Consider the following 17,618-nt stretch of genomic DNA (forward strand, 5'->3'; position numbering starts at 1 on the left):
TTAGTAAGTGAAAAAAATGATAAAATTTCACATGCAAAAAAAATTAATTCGTTATGTCTTCGAACTGCCACTGCTATGAGTGTGAATTCTGCATCCTTCCTGGTCATGCTCACAAAGTTTTATCAATTTTTTTTGTAAAAATATAGACAGTGGAAATTAAAATGTCCTGTGGTGCCTCACCTGCTCCAAGTCGGTCCGTTTGACGTCCTACCCCCCTTAAGGACTGTAGACAAAAGAAAGCAACCAGTCACAATAGTATCACGAAAATCCTAACGCGCTGACATTTCCAGCTTTTGTTGCTGTGGTCTTCAGTACGAAGACTGGTTTGATACAACTTTCCATGCTACTCCAACCTGCGCGAATAGGATTCCAACGACTTTCTACCGTAGTGTCCGGCCAAATAGATACAAGTCTGCTCTTTGCGGTTTTTGTCAGGCTTTTTAATGATGAAGTAGAGAACGTACAACTGAGGCTTATTCCAACAAAATGCTGTAAATGTCCAAGCAAAGTTCTCGGAATTTTAAGGCGATTATCAGAGACACACAAAAAAAATCTGGGAAGACTTCGAGCAACCATGAGTAATATGTACCGGATGATCAAAAAGTCATTATAAATTTGAAAACTGAATAAATCACGGAATAATGTAGATAGAGAGGTACAAATTGACAGACATGCTTGGAATGACATTGGGTTTTATTATAATCAAACAATACAAAAGTTCAAACAATGTCAGACAGATCGCGCTTCATCTGATCAGAATAGCAATAATTAGCATAACAAAGTAAGACAAACCAAAGATGATGTTCTTTACAGGAAATGCTCAATATGTCCACCATCATTCCTCAACAATAGCTGTAGTCGAGGAATAATGTTGTGAACAGCACTGTAAAGCATGTCCAGAGTTATGGTGAGGCAATGGCGTCGGCTGTTGTCTTTCAGCATCCCTGGAGATGTCGGTCGATCACGACACACTTGTGACTTCATGTAACCTCAAAGCTAATAATCGCACGGACTGAGGTCTGGGGACCTGGGAGGCCAAGCATGACTGGCTGAGCACACGATCATCACCAAACGACGCGCGCAAGAGATCTTTCACGCGTCTAGCGATATGGGGTGGAGCGCCATCCTGCATAAACATCGTACGTTACAACTGGTGTTTATCAGCCAGGCTGGGGATGATGCGATTCTGTAACATACCGGCGTACCTCTCACCCGTCACGGTAGCAGTCTTGCTGTCCACCGCCATCTGTCGGACATTTTGTGAACTTTTTTTTTTTGGTTCTAATAAAACCCCATGTCATTCCAAGCATGTGTGTCACTTTTTACCTCTATATCTAAATTATTTAGTGGTTTATTAAGTTTTCAAATTTATACTGACTTTTTGATCACCCGGTATATAGTTGCCAACGACTACTTACAATTCTGAACATTTTAATTCAGCACCGAATTAAAAAATTTTCAGTGGATGACATTAACTAATGTTCATACATTTTCTACCATTGCAAACAATTCACCTATATTGTACTGGGACAAAAAAATGGTTCAAATGGCTCTGAGCACTATGGGACTCAACTGCTGAGGTCATTAGTCCCCTAGAACTTAGAACTAGTTAAACCTAACTAACCTAAGGACATCACAAACATCCATGCCCGAGGCAGGATTCGAACCTGCGACCGTAGCGGTCTTGCGGTTCCAGACTGCAGCGCCTTTAACCGCACGGCCACTTCGGCCGGCGTACTGGGACAAAGAGGCATGTAGTGGATAAGATCCTTAACTCTATGTTGAGTGTAATCTGTGGTTCGCTTGGTCGCCAGTCATTTGTGAATCACTGGGACATTCGTATTGCAGGCATAGTAGCGAGCAGCGCAGCTGAGTTTTTAGAGAAAGACATTTCATATTTGTGAATCTGAAATGGTCTGGAATACATTATTGTGCAGATGAAAACTTGTTTGTAAACATATGTTATTGATACTGTTGACGGAGAAGATTTATGGATGAATTTTTCAAGGTAACAATGCATGCGCAAGAATGAAATGTTTGATTTGTCAGAACTATTAACTGAAGGAAATCTTTGTCCCGTAGATAACTAATAACATTCATGTTTAGTGTTAATTTGATCTCTTTGTTTTTATTATGTCAAAAATAACGCATGTGCTTGGAATGTCTGTAATTTTTGTACTGAGAGAATTTCGTAATTGTTAGTGTCTTCTTACTTTTTACAGTATTTTTTTCCAATAATCAGAGTTTAATATTTCAAGGACGTCTTTTTGTAAAGTAAAACCCTCCTCCATCGCTCTTAGTAAGGTTTTGAACATTTTGCCGTGTGTGCATTGCACCTTATGTCACACAAAGCCACGGACTCTTTCTGACAAGCAAAAAAACATATTTTGTAGTGAGTAGTTTATTTTTCCTTTAGCTGCTGCATCTGCTGATTCCTATTTGCTTTCGAGACCGTCAGTAAATCAGACACAGAACTAGCTGAGCAGGAGGTTATATTTCAGGGCAGATCTTACTTTGCATTGCTGTGAGGAAACTGTTCGCCGTCAAGATTAACTGGTATTGTGCTAAGCATGCAGATTAATTTACAGTGAACAGTGTAGATTATCTCAAACATTTATTTTTCTTCTGAGTAGAGCAGTACTTTATTTTTGTGGACATTTCACGTCGGAAATTGCATTTCATGTCAAGCAACCTGCATAATGTACTTCAGTGTTGAGTTTCAGTGAAACAGATTCACTGAGAACACAATGAGTTACTTTGCATTTAAGTAGATTAGTTTCCATTATTTCAAATTCAGTATTCACTAAGTTTAAAGGTTTGTTTCATGACAGCGTTCACATGCGCAACATAGGGTCAACCAACAGTCAGTATTGCTCAGCAACTGAATACGATATCTAAAGCACACATTACACGAGGAGAAAGTTTTCTGCAAAAGGATACTGAGTATTTTCATTTATAAATAAATTTTCATAGCAAGCTTACAAATGTTCCAATCCAAGAACAAGAAGAAAAACCCAAAAGCATTTTGTCTAGAGGAAACATAAATTTGGACGACAGTAAATTCTTTGATTAGTAGAAAAATCTGAAATGCTTTTCTTGCCGTTGATAGTCTGTATTTCACGTCTTCTCTACTTCGACCCCCATCAGTTGCTTTGCTTTCCAGACTGCAAAACTCAGCTACTGCTTTTGGTGTATCATTTCCCAGTTAATTCCCTCAGCATTGCCTGTCTTAATTTGACAAAGTTCCATTAACATTGTTTTTCTTTCTCTGTTTTTCATCTTATAACCTCTTTTTAAGACACATCCATTCCATCCAACAGCCGTTCCAAGTCCTCAGACTTCTATGAGAGAATTACACTGGCATCAGCCAACCTCAAAGTTTTATTACTGCTCCCTGAACTTCAATTCCATTTCCAAATTTCTCCTTGGTATCGTTTCCCATACGCTCGATGTGCGGTTTGAATAACATCGGTGGTAGGTTACATAGCTCACTTCTTTCTCAATCACTGCTTGAGTTTCACGCCCTTCAACTATCATAACTGCAGGCTAGCTTCAGCAAGTTGTAAATAACCTTTCGCTCGGTGTGCTTTATCCCTGCTAACTTCAGAATTTCAAAGAGTATATTCTGGTCAGTATCGTCAGACGTTTTCTCTGAGTCTACAGATCTATAGACAAAGCTTTGCCAATTCGTTACACTACCTTGTAAGCTAGGTCGTAAGCTCAGTATTGGCTCGCGTCGTTCTGGATTTCTCCGCAACCTAAACGGATGTTTCCCAAGATCGACTTCTACCAGTATTTTAATTATAACACTCTTACTGAACTCTTTGGGTACTTGGCCTGTATAATGAATCCTGCACACGAGGTGGAATACTTTTGTCACGGCTGGCTCTCCCAAGGATCTCGTTAGTCCTTGGGGAATGTCTGATCTAGGCTCCTTTTTCGACTTAGATTTTTCAGAGCAATGTCAAATTGTTCTCACAGTATCATACCTTCTATATCCTTTACTTCGTCTCCCGTTTGCATAACATTGCCTTCAGTCCCTTCGTACAGACCTATATTTTGCTTCCACCTTTCAGAATAGTAATTGTGAAATGTATGACTATTTGATTTAACCCTTTCAGACCTGAATTTCTTTTGTAGGAAGGAAAACGTGGTAACGCTCTTAGGGACCTTTTAATGATTTTAGATGAAAGATTTATACAAAAATATGAACCTGTTCCCAAAACATATTTTATACACTTGGCTTCATTTTATGGACTAAAATAACTAATTACGAAATATTCTCTGCTCTAATAAATAGTAAAATGATCATTCAGTAACTACCATGCAAAAATAGCAATAACGATATTCAGTTTTACAGTGGAATATAGCGAACCAACCATATCCGTGTATTCTGGTGGTCAGAAGCTGCTGCGCGCTGCTACATTGACTTGTTGATATTCTCATTGCGATGCCCAATAGTTGGCAGCATTGCGCATAATGAGAAGGTTGAATATTCACAAATGTGTACCACAGATTCACATGGGGAAAAACGCTTCTGTTGCAGCTAAGAAACAGTAAAAGTTAATGTACACAATTGTAGCCAGAGGGTATGAAAGTGTGAAACTAGGCATGTGCGTGCCGTGGGGAGGAAGATGGGAGGGCCCACCTTATTTTTATTTGCGTGGTAATTATTTAATTATATTTTATCATAAAGGTAATTCTTTAACACTGAATCTTGAAAGGGTCCTGTAGCCACCTTTCATTGCCAACTCTCGTAGTGGTCAAGTCGGCAAAGAGGTTTCCGCTACTTGTGAGAAATCCACCTGCGTTAGGTTGGTGGCGGAATTGGCATCCTGGGGTTTTCCGGTCCACGCGGAGCGTGGAAGAGGCTGGAGAAGCGGGAGGCAGTCTGCCGCCGGTACGGGAAGCGTCCACAGCTGTGCTCCAGTCGAAGAAGGGTGAGTTAGACTGACCGCGTGGCGCGTTGTCACATAGAGAGGGGAGCTTTTAGCTTTTGGTCTCGAATTTCGTCTTATAAAGATTTATTTGCTGGGTTGCAGCAGGTAATGCAAGGCTTTTGTAGACTTTCAGGTTCAAATGGCTCTGAGCACTATGGGACTCAACTGCTGTGGTTATCAGTCCCCTAGAACTTAGAACTACTTAAACCTAACTAACCTAAGGACATCACACACATCCATGCCCGAGGCAGGATTCGAACCTGCGACCGTAGCAGTCGCACGGTTCCGGAATGCGCGCCTAGAACCGCGAGACCACCGCGGCCGGCTAGACTTTCAGTTTGATTCCCAATGCAGTCTTGACTTTGATCCGTGAGAGGAACGCAGCACAAAGGAGTTGCATATGTTGAAGTGCCCTCGGTTCAGTGTGAATGTTTATGTGCCTACAACTGTGTGTGTATGCTTCTAATCTTTTCCGAATCTCGGTAATTTTTGTGTATTTGTGAATTTTCTTTGTCTCATGTGATTAAAATTTGGCCACGGTCCATAGAAATTGTCTCCGCGGACCGAGTGGGCACGCGAGTCTGTTATGAAACGTATAGTATTTCACAAGCAATTGTACATAGTTAGCATGCAACCGCAGTCTATAGATGCACTACATCAATGTTTTAAGGAATAAATAATTTTGCCTTCAATCTTATCTTGTGTACCGATGTTACGTCGCCGTTACCTTCGCCATTTTACCTTGTAGTTTTCCTTGTTGGCCCACCTATAGCGTTTCCATGTGCACAGGTGTAGTGATTAGTGTCCCTTTTTTTTTATCTGAAGCAAATGCTCTGGAATAGATCGTGTTTTCACGAATCTTGCTGCAGGCTGCACTTACGCATGGTGTTCACGCCCTATTTACTTTACTCAATATTTGATTCACGGGAAGAATGCCTGGATCATATTAATAACTACATCCCATTCTTTATCAATGACTTTACAATGAATGTTCTTTTGTGAGTTTTTCTTATTAATAAATTAAGTAATTTTCCGACTCAGTGCTACGTCTTCTTTGTCGTGTGGCTAGAGTTGGTGGCGACCCTATCTTTTATATTGATTTCAGTGTCAAATAGCATTTTCTTATTCAAAGTGCGCGTGGCTCTTTTAGCTATCAGGATATATTCAAAGGGCGCTTCATGCTTCTTGGACATAGCGTCCTTTTATTCACGCTACTTACAATCTGTACTTTGATTTATTTATTTATCGTACCAGGAACACACTGAAGAGCCAAAGAAGAACCCGTGCCCCATATCGTGTAGGGCCCCCGCGAGCACGCAGAAGTGCCGCAACACGAAGTGGCGTGGACGCGACTAATGTCTGAAGTAGTGCTGGAAGGAATCGACACCATGAATCCTGCAGGACTGTCCTGTAAGAGTACGACGAGGTGGAGATCTCTTCTGAACAGCACGTCACAAGGCATCCCAGATATGCTCAATAATGTTCACCTCTGGGGAGTCTAGTGGCCAACCGAATTGTTTAAACTCAGAAGAGTGCTCCTGGGGCCACTCTGTAGCACTTTTGGACGTGTGGGGTGTCGCACAGTCCTGCTGGAATCGTCTAAATGTGTCTAAATGCACAATGGACACGAATGGATGCAGGTTATCAGACAGGATGCTTAAGTAGGTGCCACCTGTCAGAATCGTATCTTGACGTATCGGGGGTCACCCCAACTGCACAGGCTCCATACCATTACAGAGCCTCCGCCAGCTTGGATAGGCCACTGCTGTCATGCAGGGTCCATGGATTCGTGAGGTTGTCTCCATACCCGTTCACTTCCATCCGCTCGACGCAATTTGAAGGGAGACTCGTCCGATCAGGCAACGTGTTTCCAGTCATCAACAGTCCAGTGTCGGTGGTGGCAGGCCCAGGCGAGGCGTAAAGCTTTGTGTCATGCAGCCACCAAGGGTACACGAATGGGCCTTCGGCTCTGGAAGCCCATATAGATGATGTTTGGACGCTGACACTTGCTGATGGCCCGTCAATGGAATCTGCAGCAATCTGCGGAACGGTTGCACTTCTGTCACGTTGAAGGATTCTCTTCAGTCGTCGTTGATCCCGTTCTTGATCTTTTTCCGGCGCCAGCGATGTCGGAAATTTGATGTTTTACCGGATTCCTGATATTCACGGTTGTTGTTGTTGTGGTCTTCAGTCCTGAGACTGGTTTGATGCAGCTCTCCATGCTACTCTATCCTGTGCAAGCTTCTTCATCTCCCAGTACCTACTGCAACCTACATCCTTCTGAATCTGCTTAGTGTATTCATCTCTTGGTCTCCCCCTACGATTTTTACCCTCCACGCTGCCCTCCAATACTAAATTGGTGATCCCTTGATGCCTCAGAACATGTCCTACCAACCGATCCCTTCTTCTGGTCAAGTTGTGCCACAAACTCCTCTTCTCCCCAGTCCTATTCAGTACCTCCTCATTAGTTATGTGATCTACCCATCTAATCTTCAGCATTCTTCTGTAGCACCACATTTCGAAAGCTTCTATTCTCTTCTTGTCCAAACTATTTACCGTCCATGTTTCACTTCCATACACGGCTACACTCCATACAAATACTTTCAGAAATGACTTCCTGACACTTAAATCTATACTCGATGTTAACAAATTTCTCTTCTTCAGAAACGCTTTCCTTGCCATTGCCAGTCTACATTTTATATCCTCTCTACTTCGACCATCATCAGATATTTTGCTCCCCAAATAGCAAAACTCCTTTACTACTTTAAGTGTCTCATTTCCTAATCTAATACCCTCAACATCACCCGACTTAATTCAACTACATTCCATTATCCTCGTTTTGCTTTTGTTGATGTTCATCTTATATCCTCCCTTCAAGACACCATCCATTCCGTTCAACTGCTCTTCCAAGTCCTTTGCTGTCTCTGACAGAATTACAATGTCATCGGCGAACCTCAAAGTTTTTATTTCTTCTCCATGGATTTTAATACCTACTCCGAATTTTTCTTTTGTTTCCTTTACTGCTTGCTCAATATACAGATTGAATAACATCGGGGAGAGGCTACAACCCTGTCTTACTCCCTTCCCAACCACTGCTTCCCTTTCATGTCCCTCGACTCTTATAACTGCCATCTGGTTTCTGTACAAATTGTAAATAGCCTTTCGCTCCCTGTATTTTACCCCTGCCACCTTTAGAATTTGAAAGAGAGTATTCCAGTCAACATTGTCAAAAGCTTTCTCTAAGTCTACAAATGCTAGAAACGTAGGTTTGCCTTTCCTTAATCTTTCTTCTAAGATAAGTCGTAAGGTCAGTATTGCCTCACGTGTTCCAGTGTTTCTACGGAATCCAAACTGATCTTCCTCGAGGTTGGCTTCTATTAGTTTTTCCATTCGTCTGTAAAGAAACTACACTCGTGAAAAATCCCCTCTTCATCGCTATCTTGGAGATGCTGTGTTTCATCGCTTGTGCGCCGATTATAACAAAAAACTCACTTAAATGTTGAGAATCCGCCGTTGTAGCAGCAGTAACCGATCTAACAACTGCGCCAGACACGTGTTGTCTTATGTAGGCGTTACCGACCGTAGCGCCGTATTTTGCTCGTTTACATATCTCTGTATTTGAATACGAATGCCTACACCAGTTTCTTTGGCAGTTGAGTGTAAATAACACTGAGACACACGGTCAGACAAGAGAACTAAAAATAAAACTTCAGATCAGGATTTGACAACTGCACGTGCACTGTCCCTGGCTCCCATGGTGCACGACACTGCATAAATAAAGAACATACTGGGACGTCATATCTGGTGACTAGTTAAGCCCTTTGTGACACCAGAAGGGTGTTGTTTTAGTGACTTGCAGGTAGTCGATTTTCTGCGTAGTAATCATAATACTGATCTAATTCTCACTACATTTCAAACTGTACATACTACAATTTATGGTAATTTTTATAAATTAGTGTTTGAAGCTTTTGTAACTCTGAAAATACACTGTAGGATCTAAAGTATCTGGACACCCCTATGTAATGCGAAATTCGGTACTAGACACGCGAAAGGAGGACCCACAAGTACAGAAGGAGATGGAGAGAAGCAGTAACAGCAATATGGGTCGGTCTCCGAACGCGGCTGCTCACTGGACGTCCCAAGGCGACTGCTGGTGACGTGGCCGTCAAGTGGAAACGCGAACGAACAACTACAGCTAAACCAAGACCACGCAGCCTTCACGCAGTGATGGACAGTGACCGTCGAACAGTATGGATGGCGGTTGTAAAAATTCGCATGAAATCAGCGGAAGGAATCATTCGTGACTTCCAAAGCGCTGCCACTGGCCTTAGCTAGCAAAATGGCTGTCCTTATGGGGTTAAAAGGAATGGTCGAGTAGCTCCTTATAAGCCACACAGTGGTGTTGTCAGTGCGAAACGACGACTGTGGTGGTGTGACTAGAGCCGCCACTAGAGAGTGGATGACTGAAAACGAGTGATTTGAGTAGTGAATAAGGCAGTAGCCTGTGGGAATCCGACGGGAGGGTTTTGGGCTCGGAGAATGCCTGGAGAATATTATCTGCCATGATGTGTACTGCCAACAATGAAGTACGGAGAAGCTGGTGTTATGGTATGGTGAGGATTTTAGTTGTTGGTGTCTGGTCACCTTATTGTGGCTAAGAATGAGCTACATACAGAAGAATATGAACACATTTTGTAATGTGTTGTAATGCTCAGAGTAGAGGAACAGTTCGGAGGGAAGGACTGTATCAGCAGTAGAACACATCCTGTCATAAAGCAGCAACTGTGAGGCAATGGATTGTGGGCAGTAACATTCTTGAAATGGACTGGCCTGCCTAGAGCCCCGACCTGAATCCAATGCGACACCACTGGGATGAGTTAGAATGTCGATTTCATTCCAGATCCCAGCGTCGAACATGGAAGAATGGGCTGCCACTTTGGCACAGACGCTCAGACATCTCAAAGAAACTGCCCCAACAGAGTCCATCCGTAACAAAGGCGAAGAGTGGACGCACCCCTATTGAGGAGAGCTAACAGGTGTCCAGATGCTTTTGATCCTATATTGTATTGTGCTAACTTTATCTCAGTTTTCTACCCTTTCATACTTCGGAAGTGTCTGCTCTTCAGTGTCCACAGAATAACAATATAAGAATGACTGGAACGGAAGGCTGTCATGAGAACTACGTCTGTTGTGTGAAAAGAAATCGCTTGTCAATGGTGAAAGATAATAAATTCTGCATTGAGTTTATAGAATTACTTGGTAGTAAAGTGATACGACAAAGTACGTTGAATCAAAAATACACATTTCCAGAAAAAGTTCTGAGTCAACCATTTGCACCAGAATTTTGCATGTACAAATATTAACTTAGTTTTGTTGTACAACATATTTCACCAATGAACAGGAATTCAAAAAGTTGAAAAACGGATTTCTGGAGGAGGAGTTTTTTATGTAAATAATACTTTTAATCTGCTTGAAACGTGTATCAGGTTCAAAGTTTCTATTGTTTAAACACGTATGTACAGACTCCCCCATAGGTCATATGGAGCGTATGTGATAAAAGCAAAGGTAATCTTTAATCATACCAGGTCTATGGCACATTGAAATTTGAGAATGAATAAAAGTTCACACACGTTAATCATCAAGTTGTAAACTTACTTATGCCGCGTTAAATTCGTGACAGAAATCAATTATTATTGAATATTCGTCTTGTGATTGAGACTCACCATTTATCCATGTTGGCTTTCAGATACGTAATTGTGGAAATATGATTCTGCCTTGAGCAGACACAAATTCTCCTTTAGCATCAAAACATGTTTTGGTGAAGATTCACTGTCGTCACTAAGTTTAATCCTGATTAATTGGAGATGACAAACTGAAGTAAAATGTCAGCTATAATGCTCTTGAGAGACAGCCACATAAACATCAATATGTTGTACTATGGGATATATTTTTATTAATAATGTAGTAAAAATAAATACCATATAAGGAAGGCAATGAGGTACACAAGAAGAAATCTACTTAGAAATAAAGATATCAGAACAGAATTAAGTATTTTCAGTGTGAATGAAAATAATTTAGAAGTATCGTTAAGACTGGAGGCAGTACGTCATGAGAATGGCAAGTCACAGAATCCCTCAGAATATCCTGAAGAGCAAACCGAATGGGAAAAAGAGACATATGTGAATGATTTCATATCGGAGTTTGATACGAGCAACAAGCTAATCCTTGAAAGGTAAATACTCCTGTATAACCCAAAAACGGTATATATTATAATATTTTACAGAAAATAAATGAACCGACTGATGGTAGTGAAACATCTGTCAAACATGCTTGGATGTTAAAGAAGAAGAATTCGTGTTTGCTCGAGGCAAATTCATTTTTCCATAATTACATTCTTGAATATGAATATTAGAACGGGTCATCTAGAGCAGCAGCTGTTGTATTTATATTTTCCTTCTGTCCTATGGCCCAATGCAATACTAGTGTAGCTACAAGAGAAGTTTTATGAATTCAACTTGTACAAAGTTTTATAATAAAAGTCGGCTTACGTCGAGCAAACGAATAGTGGCTGGGAAATCAAAGTTTTTCCTACTGCAGCCTATGCTAGCAATGAACGCAGAAACTAATTGCCTTCAAAACATAACGCAATAAACGCAAAAGACCACAGAGGTTGTTTGACAGTTGAGGAGCCACGTGTCGTGTCGTGTGAAAAACATTCTTAGTTTGCAGTACGCTTACGACAAAAAGAAACACCGGAGTTGTTGAATCATTCTTGACGGTAACTTGTGTAGACATTAGTAATCGGGGAGTGTGTTTTCGGCGTCTACCCGATAAAAACAACTGCTAACAGCAGCTCGAGGGCCGCCAACTGTGTACGACAAGAGCTGGAGGTTCACATCTGGCCACCAGGCGAGCGACATGCATGGTAACCGTAGCATATGTCACTCCGCGCGCATGTGTGTGTGTGTGTATGTGTGTGTGTCGGGCGCAGCGTGAGAAAGGCAGTGGGCTGGCTGCACATGCGCGCTTTTCTCCGCTCGGAATCCCGCGTTTCGCCGTACAGGTCTTACGCGGCACTCATTTTTTTCCCACCTCCTGCTGTACTTCTTCCCTTTTTTCCCCCTGCTGCGGAGCGTCACTTCTTTAGAAGGTCCGGCGCGGCTGCGAGACTGTGGGAAGGTTAGGAATTTGACAGCATCCAGAACACCTGGCCTGTGAATACGTGTGTCCCGGTGGAGGGGCGGCTGCTGAGCGGGCAGCCGTGAGAAGCGGCGCGGTGGAGGGGATGCCCCCTCCTCATTGGCTGCGGCCTCACGTGCAGCAGGGAAGGCGCCAGCCGGGTGCCTTGGTGGGGGGCGGAAGGTCGGCTGATAAATACCGCGCCGCGGCCGTGGTGGGGTACATTCCGCAAGGAAACGCTGTCGTGTGTGCTTCGCTCTCTCTGTCCGTTACGCGCTAGTTCGCTCGTTCGCTTGTCTGTTAGCAAGTACTCGCCAGTTGCCGTGAAGATGAAGTCCGCATCGACCGCCGTGTGCACGCCGCAGAGGGCCCCGGCCGTCGGCGGCCGCGTCCACCGGCGAGACAGCAGCAGCGAGGTGCAGCTGTACCTCAGCAAGCTGCGGCGCCTGCTGCCCGCGCGCCCTGGCGCCAGGCGCCTCACCAAGCTGGAGGTCATCCAGAGCGTCATCGACTACATCTGCGACCTGCAGTACTGCCTGGAGATGCCGCTGGAGGCCGTCGACGCTTCCCTCAAGACAACCGCCGTCCAGCTGCCCGCCGAAGCCCTGTCAGAGGACAGGACGTCGCCTGCCTGCGACGAGCACGAACCCGCGTTCTTCGGCGGCGACCACGATCGGCTGTGCACGGTGAGTACCTTGGCCATGCACTGAGCGTTCTGTCTTGCGCCCTCAAAAGTCGCTCCACTCCTACCTTCAGCTTTCTCGCTCAATTCCTGTCTCACTTATTCGTGTATGCCCTCATCTTTACCCCGTCCTTATAATTCTGTGCTTTAGTTATTCCACATTGATATTATCAGTGAATCTCCGGTGACATTTTACCGACTCAAGTCCTGTTTCAGAGTCTCATTTTTATCAATATTCACCTCGTCGTAATTACTTCTTGGCATACTCTGCAAATATGAGAGTTCGTCTGCCCTATACACGCCGAACTCCTCCTTGACTATTAGCTCAAGTAATTCCTTTCCAAATGTCTGAATTTTTACCGATGTTTTCTTCATCGGTAATTCTTATCTGTCATTGCGACAAGACCATATTGTCGCTACATCTGCTATCCTGCAGACCACACATACACATTGTCTCAAATGCTCTGCAGATTTGCCATGAAACTGTAAATTCACGTTTTGTACTCAATAGTTTTGTTTATGATATATTTCGTGTATCACTTTGGCAGCAACTGCTTCTCCCTCCTTGCTTCTCCCTTATTTTGCGATTCATTTCCAATTTCGCGAATACTGGACGTTTCTTTCGTTTTTATCATCAGTGAGTGGTTTTATAACTTAGAATGTCGTTTGTGTGACGTGTTTTGTCTTCGAAGTGTAAAGCTCATAGGTAGATATTATGACTAGCGTTATTTCCAGCTTTGCCCATGATCCACACAATTGTGCTGTCACCATTATCCAATGAATAAATTTTGTCAGTGCTTCCTGCTTGCGCATTTCGATCTTAAACCTACCATTCTTTGCTGCTTACGGCATGCATTAACGACTAGGCTACTTTCTACGCATATTACTGTTAAGTTCACTCAGAGCTTCTTATCAGTTATTTATGTAAGCAGTTACGTTTCTGGAAATCTTTCCCTTTTGACGAGTCGCTCTGGTGAACTTAGCGTATATCGTAGAGCCCTCAAAGGAGGCAACCTTAAGTTTAATCGAGATAAGTGGCTTTATTGAAAGTTATTTACGATAGTTCTGATTTTGGAAATATCATTTTCATTTTGACAATCGCTCTCGTGAACTTAACACTGCTCCGACCTTACAGACCGTGTCGATAGTGTAGAGCAACAACCAACTACGATTAGGTTTTGGTGTGCTTAACTGAAAAAGTACAGTCACTGGTTTCGAACTGATGCACTTCATTGTCAGTCGACTTGCGTGTCTTCCTCAAACACTTGCTCCGTTGGTTTACAGTTCGAAACCAGTGGCAGTACTTTTCCCATGAAAAAAACTAAAACCAGTTAATTGTGCTGGTGTACCGTCATCAACAATTTGTATAACATAGTTACGGCCTCCAGTGGTATGTTTATCTGACGCTATTGCACCCTCCCCCCCCCCCTCCCCCAGCCTAATATTCTGTGCTGATGCGACGGCGTGCGACTTGCAATATCGGTTTGCGAGTCGCTCCCTCGCGAGCGGCCAGCCAGCTGCGCCTCCTTCCTCCGCGCTTTTCTCGGAACAGGACAGGTTGCGCCGGCACACGTGTGTCGGTCGCTTCGCGGACGGCTGACGCACGAAGCGCGCGGCGTTACGCACGTCCTGTGTGCGCTGGCCGGCTGCTCCACACACACGTGTTCCGTTCGGCCGGAACCCGGCACAGGCGCGCCTTCGCATCCGTATCGCTGCTCGCTTCCCACGCCGCGACAGTTGGCGGCCGCAGGTGGCCGCGGCGCGACCGTTCGGTTTCTTTCTTTCTTGCGTTGCGGGGGCAGCCCGGCCCGGCCCTGGCATTGTCAGCGCACCTGGCCGGCAGCGCCGCCGCACCGGCTGACAGCTGCCTCTGTTGGCCCAGGTGGCCAGCTTTCTCGGCCGTGGCTGCCGCCGCCGGAGAAAACCTTCGACCGCGCAAAAACCCACGGCCGCCGACGCCCGCCGCGTTTCGCTTTCCCGCAGTTTCTTGCGGGCCCGATCCATTTTCACGGACCGAGGCCCACGATTTCTGACGTATTGTGTACGGTCACGTACAACCCAAATTAGAAAATGTCACTTCGAACGTCACGACTGTAGTACTCGATTTTCTGAAATTTCGTGATGTAATTGATGTGTGGAGGACGATGCTTCCCCAGTGACATTCCCGCTGTATTGTAGTAATCTTTTGTCGAGATTCTTGGACATGGTTTATGTTTAAGCCTCGTTTCACTCGTTGCCGACAGAAACGTATCGTCAGTCCTTTCATGCAGCCTTATAATCGCATAAGCCTGCCATTTCCTTTCCGCACCAGTAGTCTCTCGGCAGTTTCTTGCCGGTGTTACCCTGTGAGATCTTAGACACATCTTTCGTAAAACCAGCGCTGCCTTTCAATTCTATCCTAGTACTCTTTAAAGTGTGTTAACTGGTTCCGTCGATTCTCCCTAGAACTTCTTCATTATTATAAATGAAAAGCACAGTATTCTTTATGCTCTACAGCATTCATCTATAAAATTATTTTGTTAATCACCACTGCACTGTCAAAGGTAATATTTGCTCTGTGTTCATACACCAGTGTCTATTTGCAACATCTTTTTACAATGTTCACGAATATCGTAATTTGTTTGAGGACGGCAGCCTGTTAAAGCGATGTGAGCCAAAATTGGTTAACAAAACTAATTCATACTGTAGAACATACATTATTGTACTTTCATATATATCTTATTAACCGGAAATTTACGAAGTTACTTTAAAATACAATAAATGACTAAGACTGACAGTTCACATTCTGTAACTTGACAGTGGTGTTCATCATGTCACGTTTATTGCTGGTTTCCAAAGATTACATGTACTACTTCGAAAGATGTGTAATATTTGACAAATTTCTTCAATTTCTTTTGTCATGCTTTTGAACAATATGGCATTTTTTTATCATCTGTAAGTAACATATTTGCTTTCGACTATTCAGTCATTTATCCTTTTCAATAGTAGGCGTTTCAGTTAACACGTCTGGTTAAGACATTCGTGCTTTTTTTTTTTTTCAATTTTGCCTCGCGTCGTAATAATACTGGCACAAATTCACTATTACCGCTATATTGCAGTAGTCTTCTCGGTGATGGTATATCTACGATAATAATCACGAGAGTGTAGTGCATAGTGACGTTTATGGCAGCTCGAGTGACGTGTGCATTCTCTCTTGTTCCAGGCTGCAGCTGAGGTCGACGAATTGGAACTGGAGGAGGAGGACCTGATGATGGAGGAGGAGGACCTGGAGGCGGAGGAAGACGCGGAGGCGGAGAGCGTGGCGCCTGCGCCGTCCGCCCCCGCGCCGACGCCTGCCTCCCAGGAGCAGCAGGGGCTGCCCGCGCCGTGCTGAGTTGCCGGCATCCCAGGCGTCTCCAGCCGCTGTGCGCTGCCAATACTGCGTTCCTCCTGCGTGCGCCGACGGGCCACGAGACTGACTCCCCATGCGAGTGGGCCTGCACCGCCCACTCAGCAAAAAGACTGCTCCCCTTTCCCATGAACACACGGTGCATTTCGATACTAAGAACTGCAAAAAACATTGCTTGAGATTCTGCTCCTTCATTTTCATCAGTTGTTTACCCATTTCACTGTATCGTAACTATTTATTTCATCGTGACGATGTTTCTGAATTGTGCCTTCTCTTGACAGAAACGAAATTGTATTCAGCAGTTCTCATAGAAAAAAGTGCTCTGCTTCGTTTTCTCAAATTGTGAGACGTGAGACTTGTCCGAGCGAGTATTAAATCTTGTTATTGTCTGTGATTTTAGTTTAATGTTCTGTACAAATGATTGTATATAACTTCTATATATATATGTACATATTAATAGAGAAAATATTGAAAATTATGCAGAATGAAAGATATTAACATTATTTTTTGTAATACAAACAATAATAAATGATTTATAATGATTATATAACAATATTTGTTTCCATTCTTCATTTCCATACAACTGACATTTCCAATAAGGCTACTGAGAAGTGGCATCTTAATGTTTGCTGTAATTACCTCAAAAGTACATGCTGCCAAATTACTTCACAAAGATACTAGAATCTGAGAAGGTCCTTCTAAGAACCAAAGATTCACAGTTGCATCACTTGCTACATTTTTTTCCTAAATGATAGCATTTGCATTGCTCTATATCAGCTACCAGTCTAGGCTTTCAAATGTTGTGTTTTCTGAATTTGTTTATTTACTCAATCTGGAAGGTTTAAGTAATCACATACATCCCTTGGAAATACTAGCTAGTGTTTATTCTGCTGTGATTTGTTTAATCTTTTTTTTTTTCATTTTGATGCTGAGATTTTATGTTGGCCAATAATTTAAACTCTGTATACAATGAGGAGTTTTGAAATTTCATGGTCATATTACTTGCTACATTTATTGCACTGTAAATGCTGTTTGATGGAAGCTGCATATGTGGGATAAAAGTCTGTTTTCAAATGAAATTTTTACTTAATTTATCAAGTTGTTTGCCTCTGATGTTGTATTTGGAAGTTGGATTATTGTGCTGACAATAACTTTTTCATTCTGGCAACGGTGAAAACACCTTAAACTGGGAAGAGTATGAAATTTTTTAGCACTCTTGAATGTTGGAGACTTTAGTTGTGGAAGAGGCAGCATCACATTCACTTTCAAGCATTTTAAATTGTAAGTGCACTGTCACTTTTTGGAAATTAGTGATGTACACTGGGAAGAGTGAATGAAACCAGTTAATTTCTTGAAAGACAAGTAAGATTTTATTTGGAAATGACTGACTAAAATATATTTATTCATTGCATAATGAACTCAAGTGCAC

General features: G+C 43.0%; 1 protein-coding gene across 1 annotated transcript; it reads left to right on the top strand.

Moving 5' to 3' along the window:
* Positions 1 to 12,352: 12,352 nt before the first annotated feature.
* On the top strand, positions 12,353 to 16,699 carry LOC126251738 (protein extra-macrochaetae-like). The gene is made up of 2 exons (XM_049952347.1): positions 12,353 to 12,805; positions 16,004 to 16,699. Exons 1-2 carry the CDS (start codon positions 12,449 to 12,451, stop codon positions 16,172 to 16,174), a joined length of 528 nt encoding a protein of 175 aa, XP_049808304.1. The 5' UTR covers positions 12,353 to 12,448; the 3' UTR covers positions 16,175 to 16,699.
* Positions 16,700 to 17,618: the final 919 nt, after the last annotated feature.

The sequence above is a fragment of the Schistocerca nitens genome, chromosome 4, assembly GCF_023898315.1.
Source record: "Schistocerca nitens isolate TAMUIC-IGC-003100 chromosome 4, iqSchNite1.1, whole genome shotgun sequence".
NCBI lineage: Eukaryota > Metazoa > Arthropoda > Insecta > Orthoptera > Acrididae > Schistocerca > Schistocerca nitens.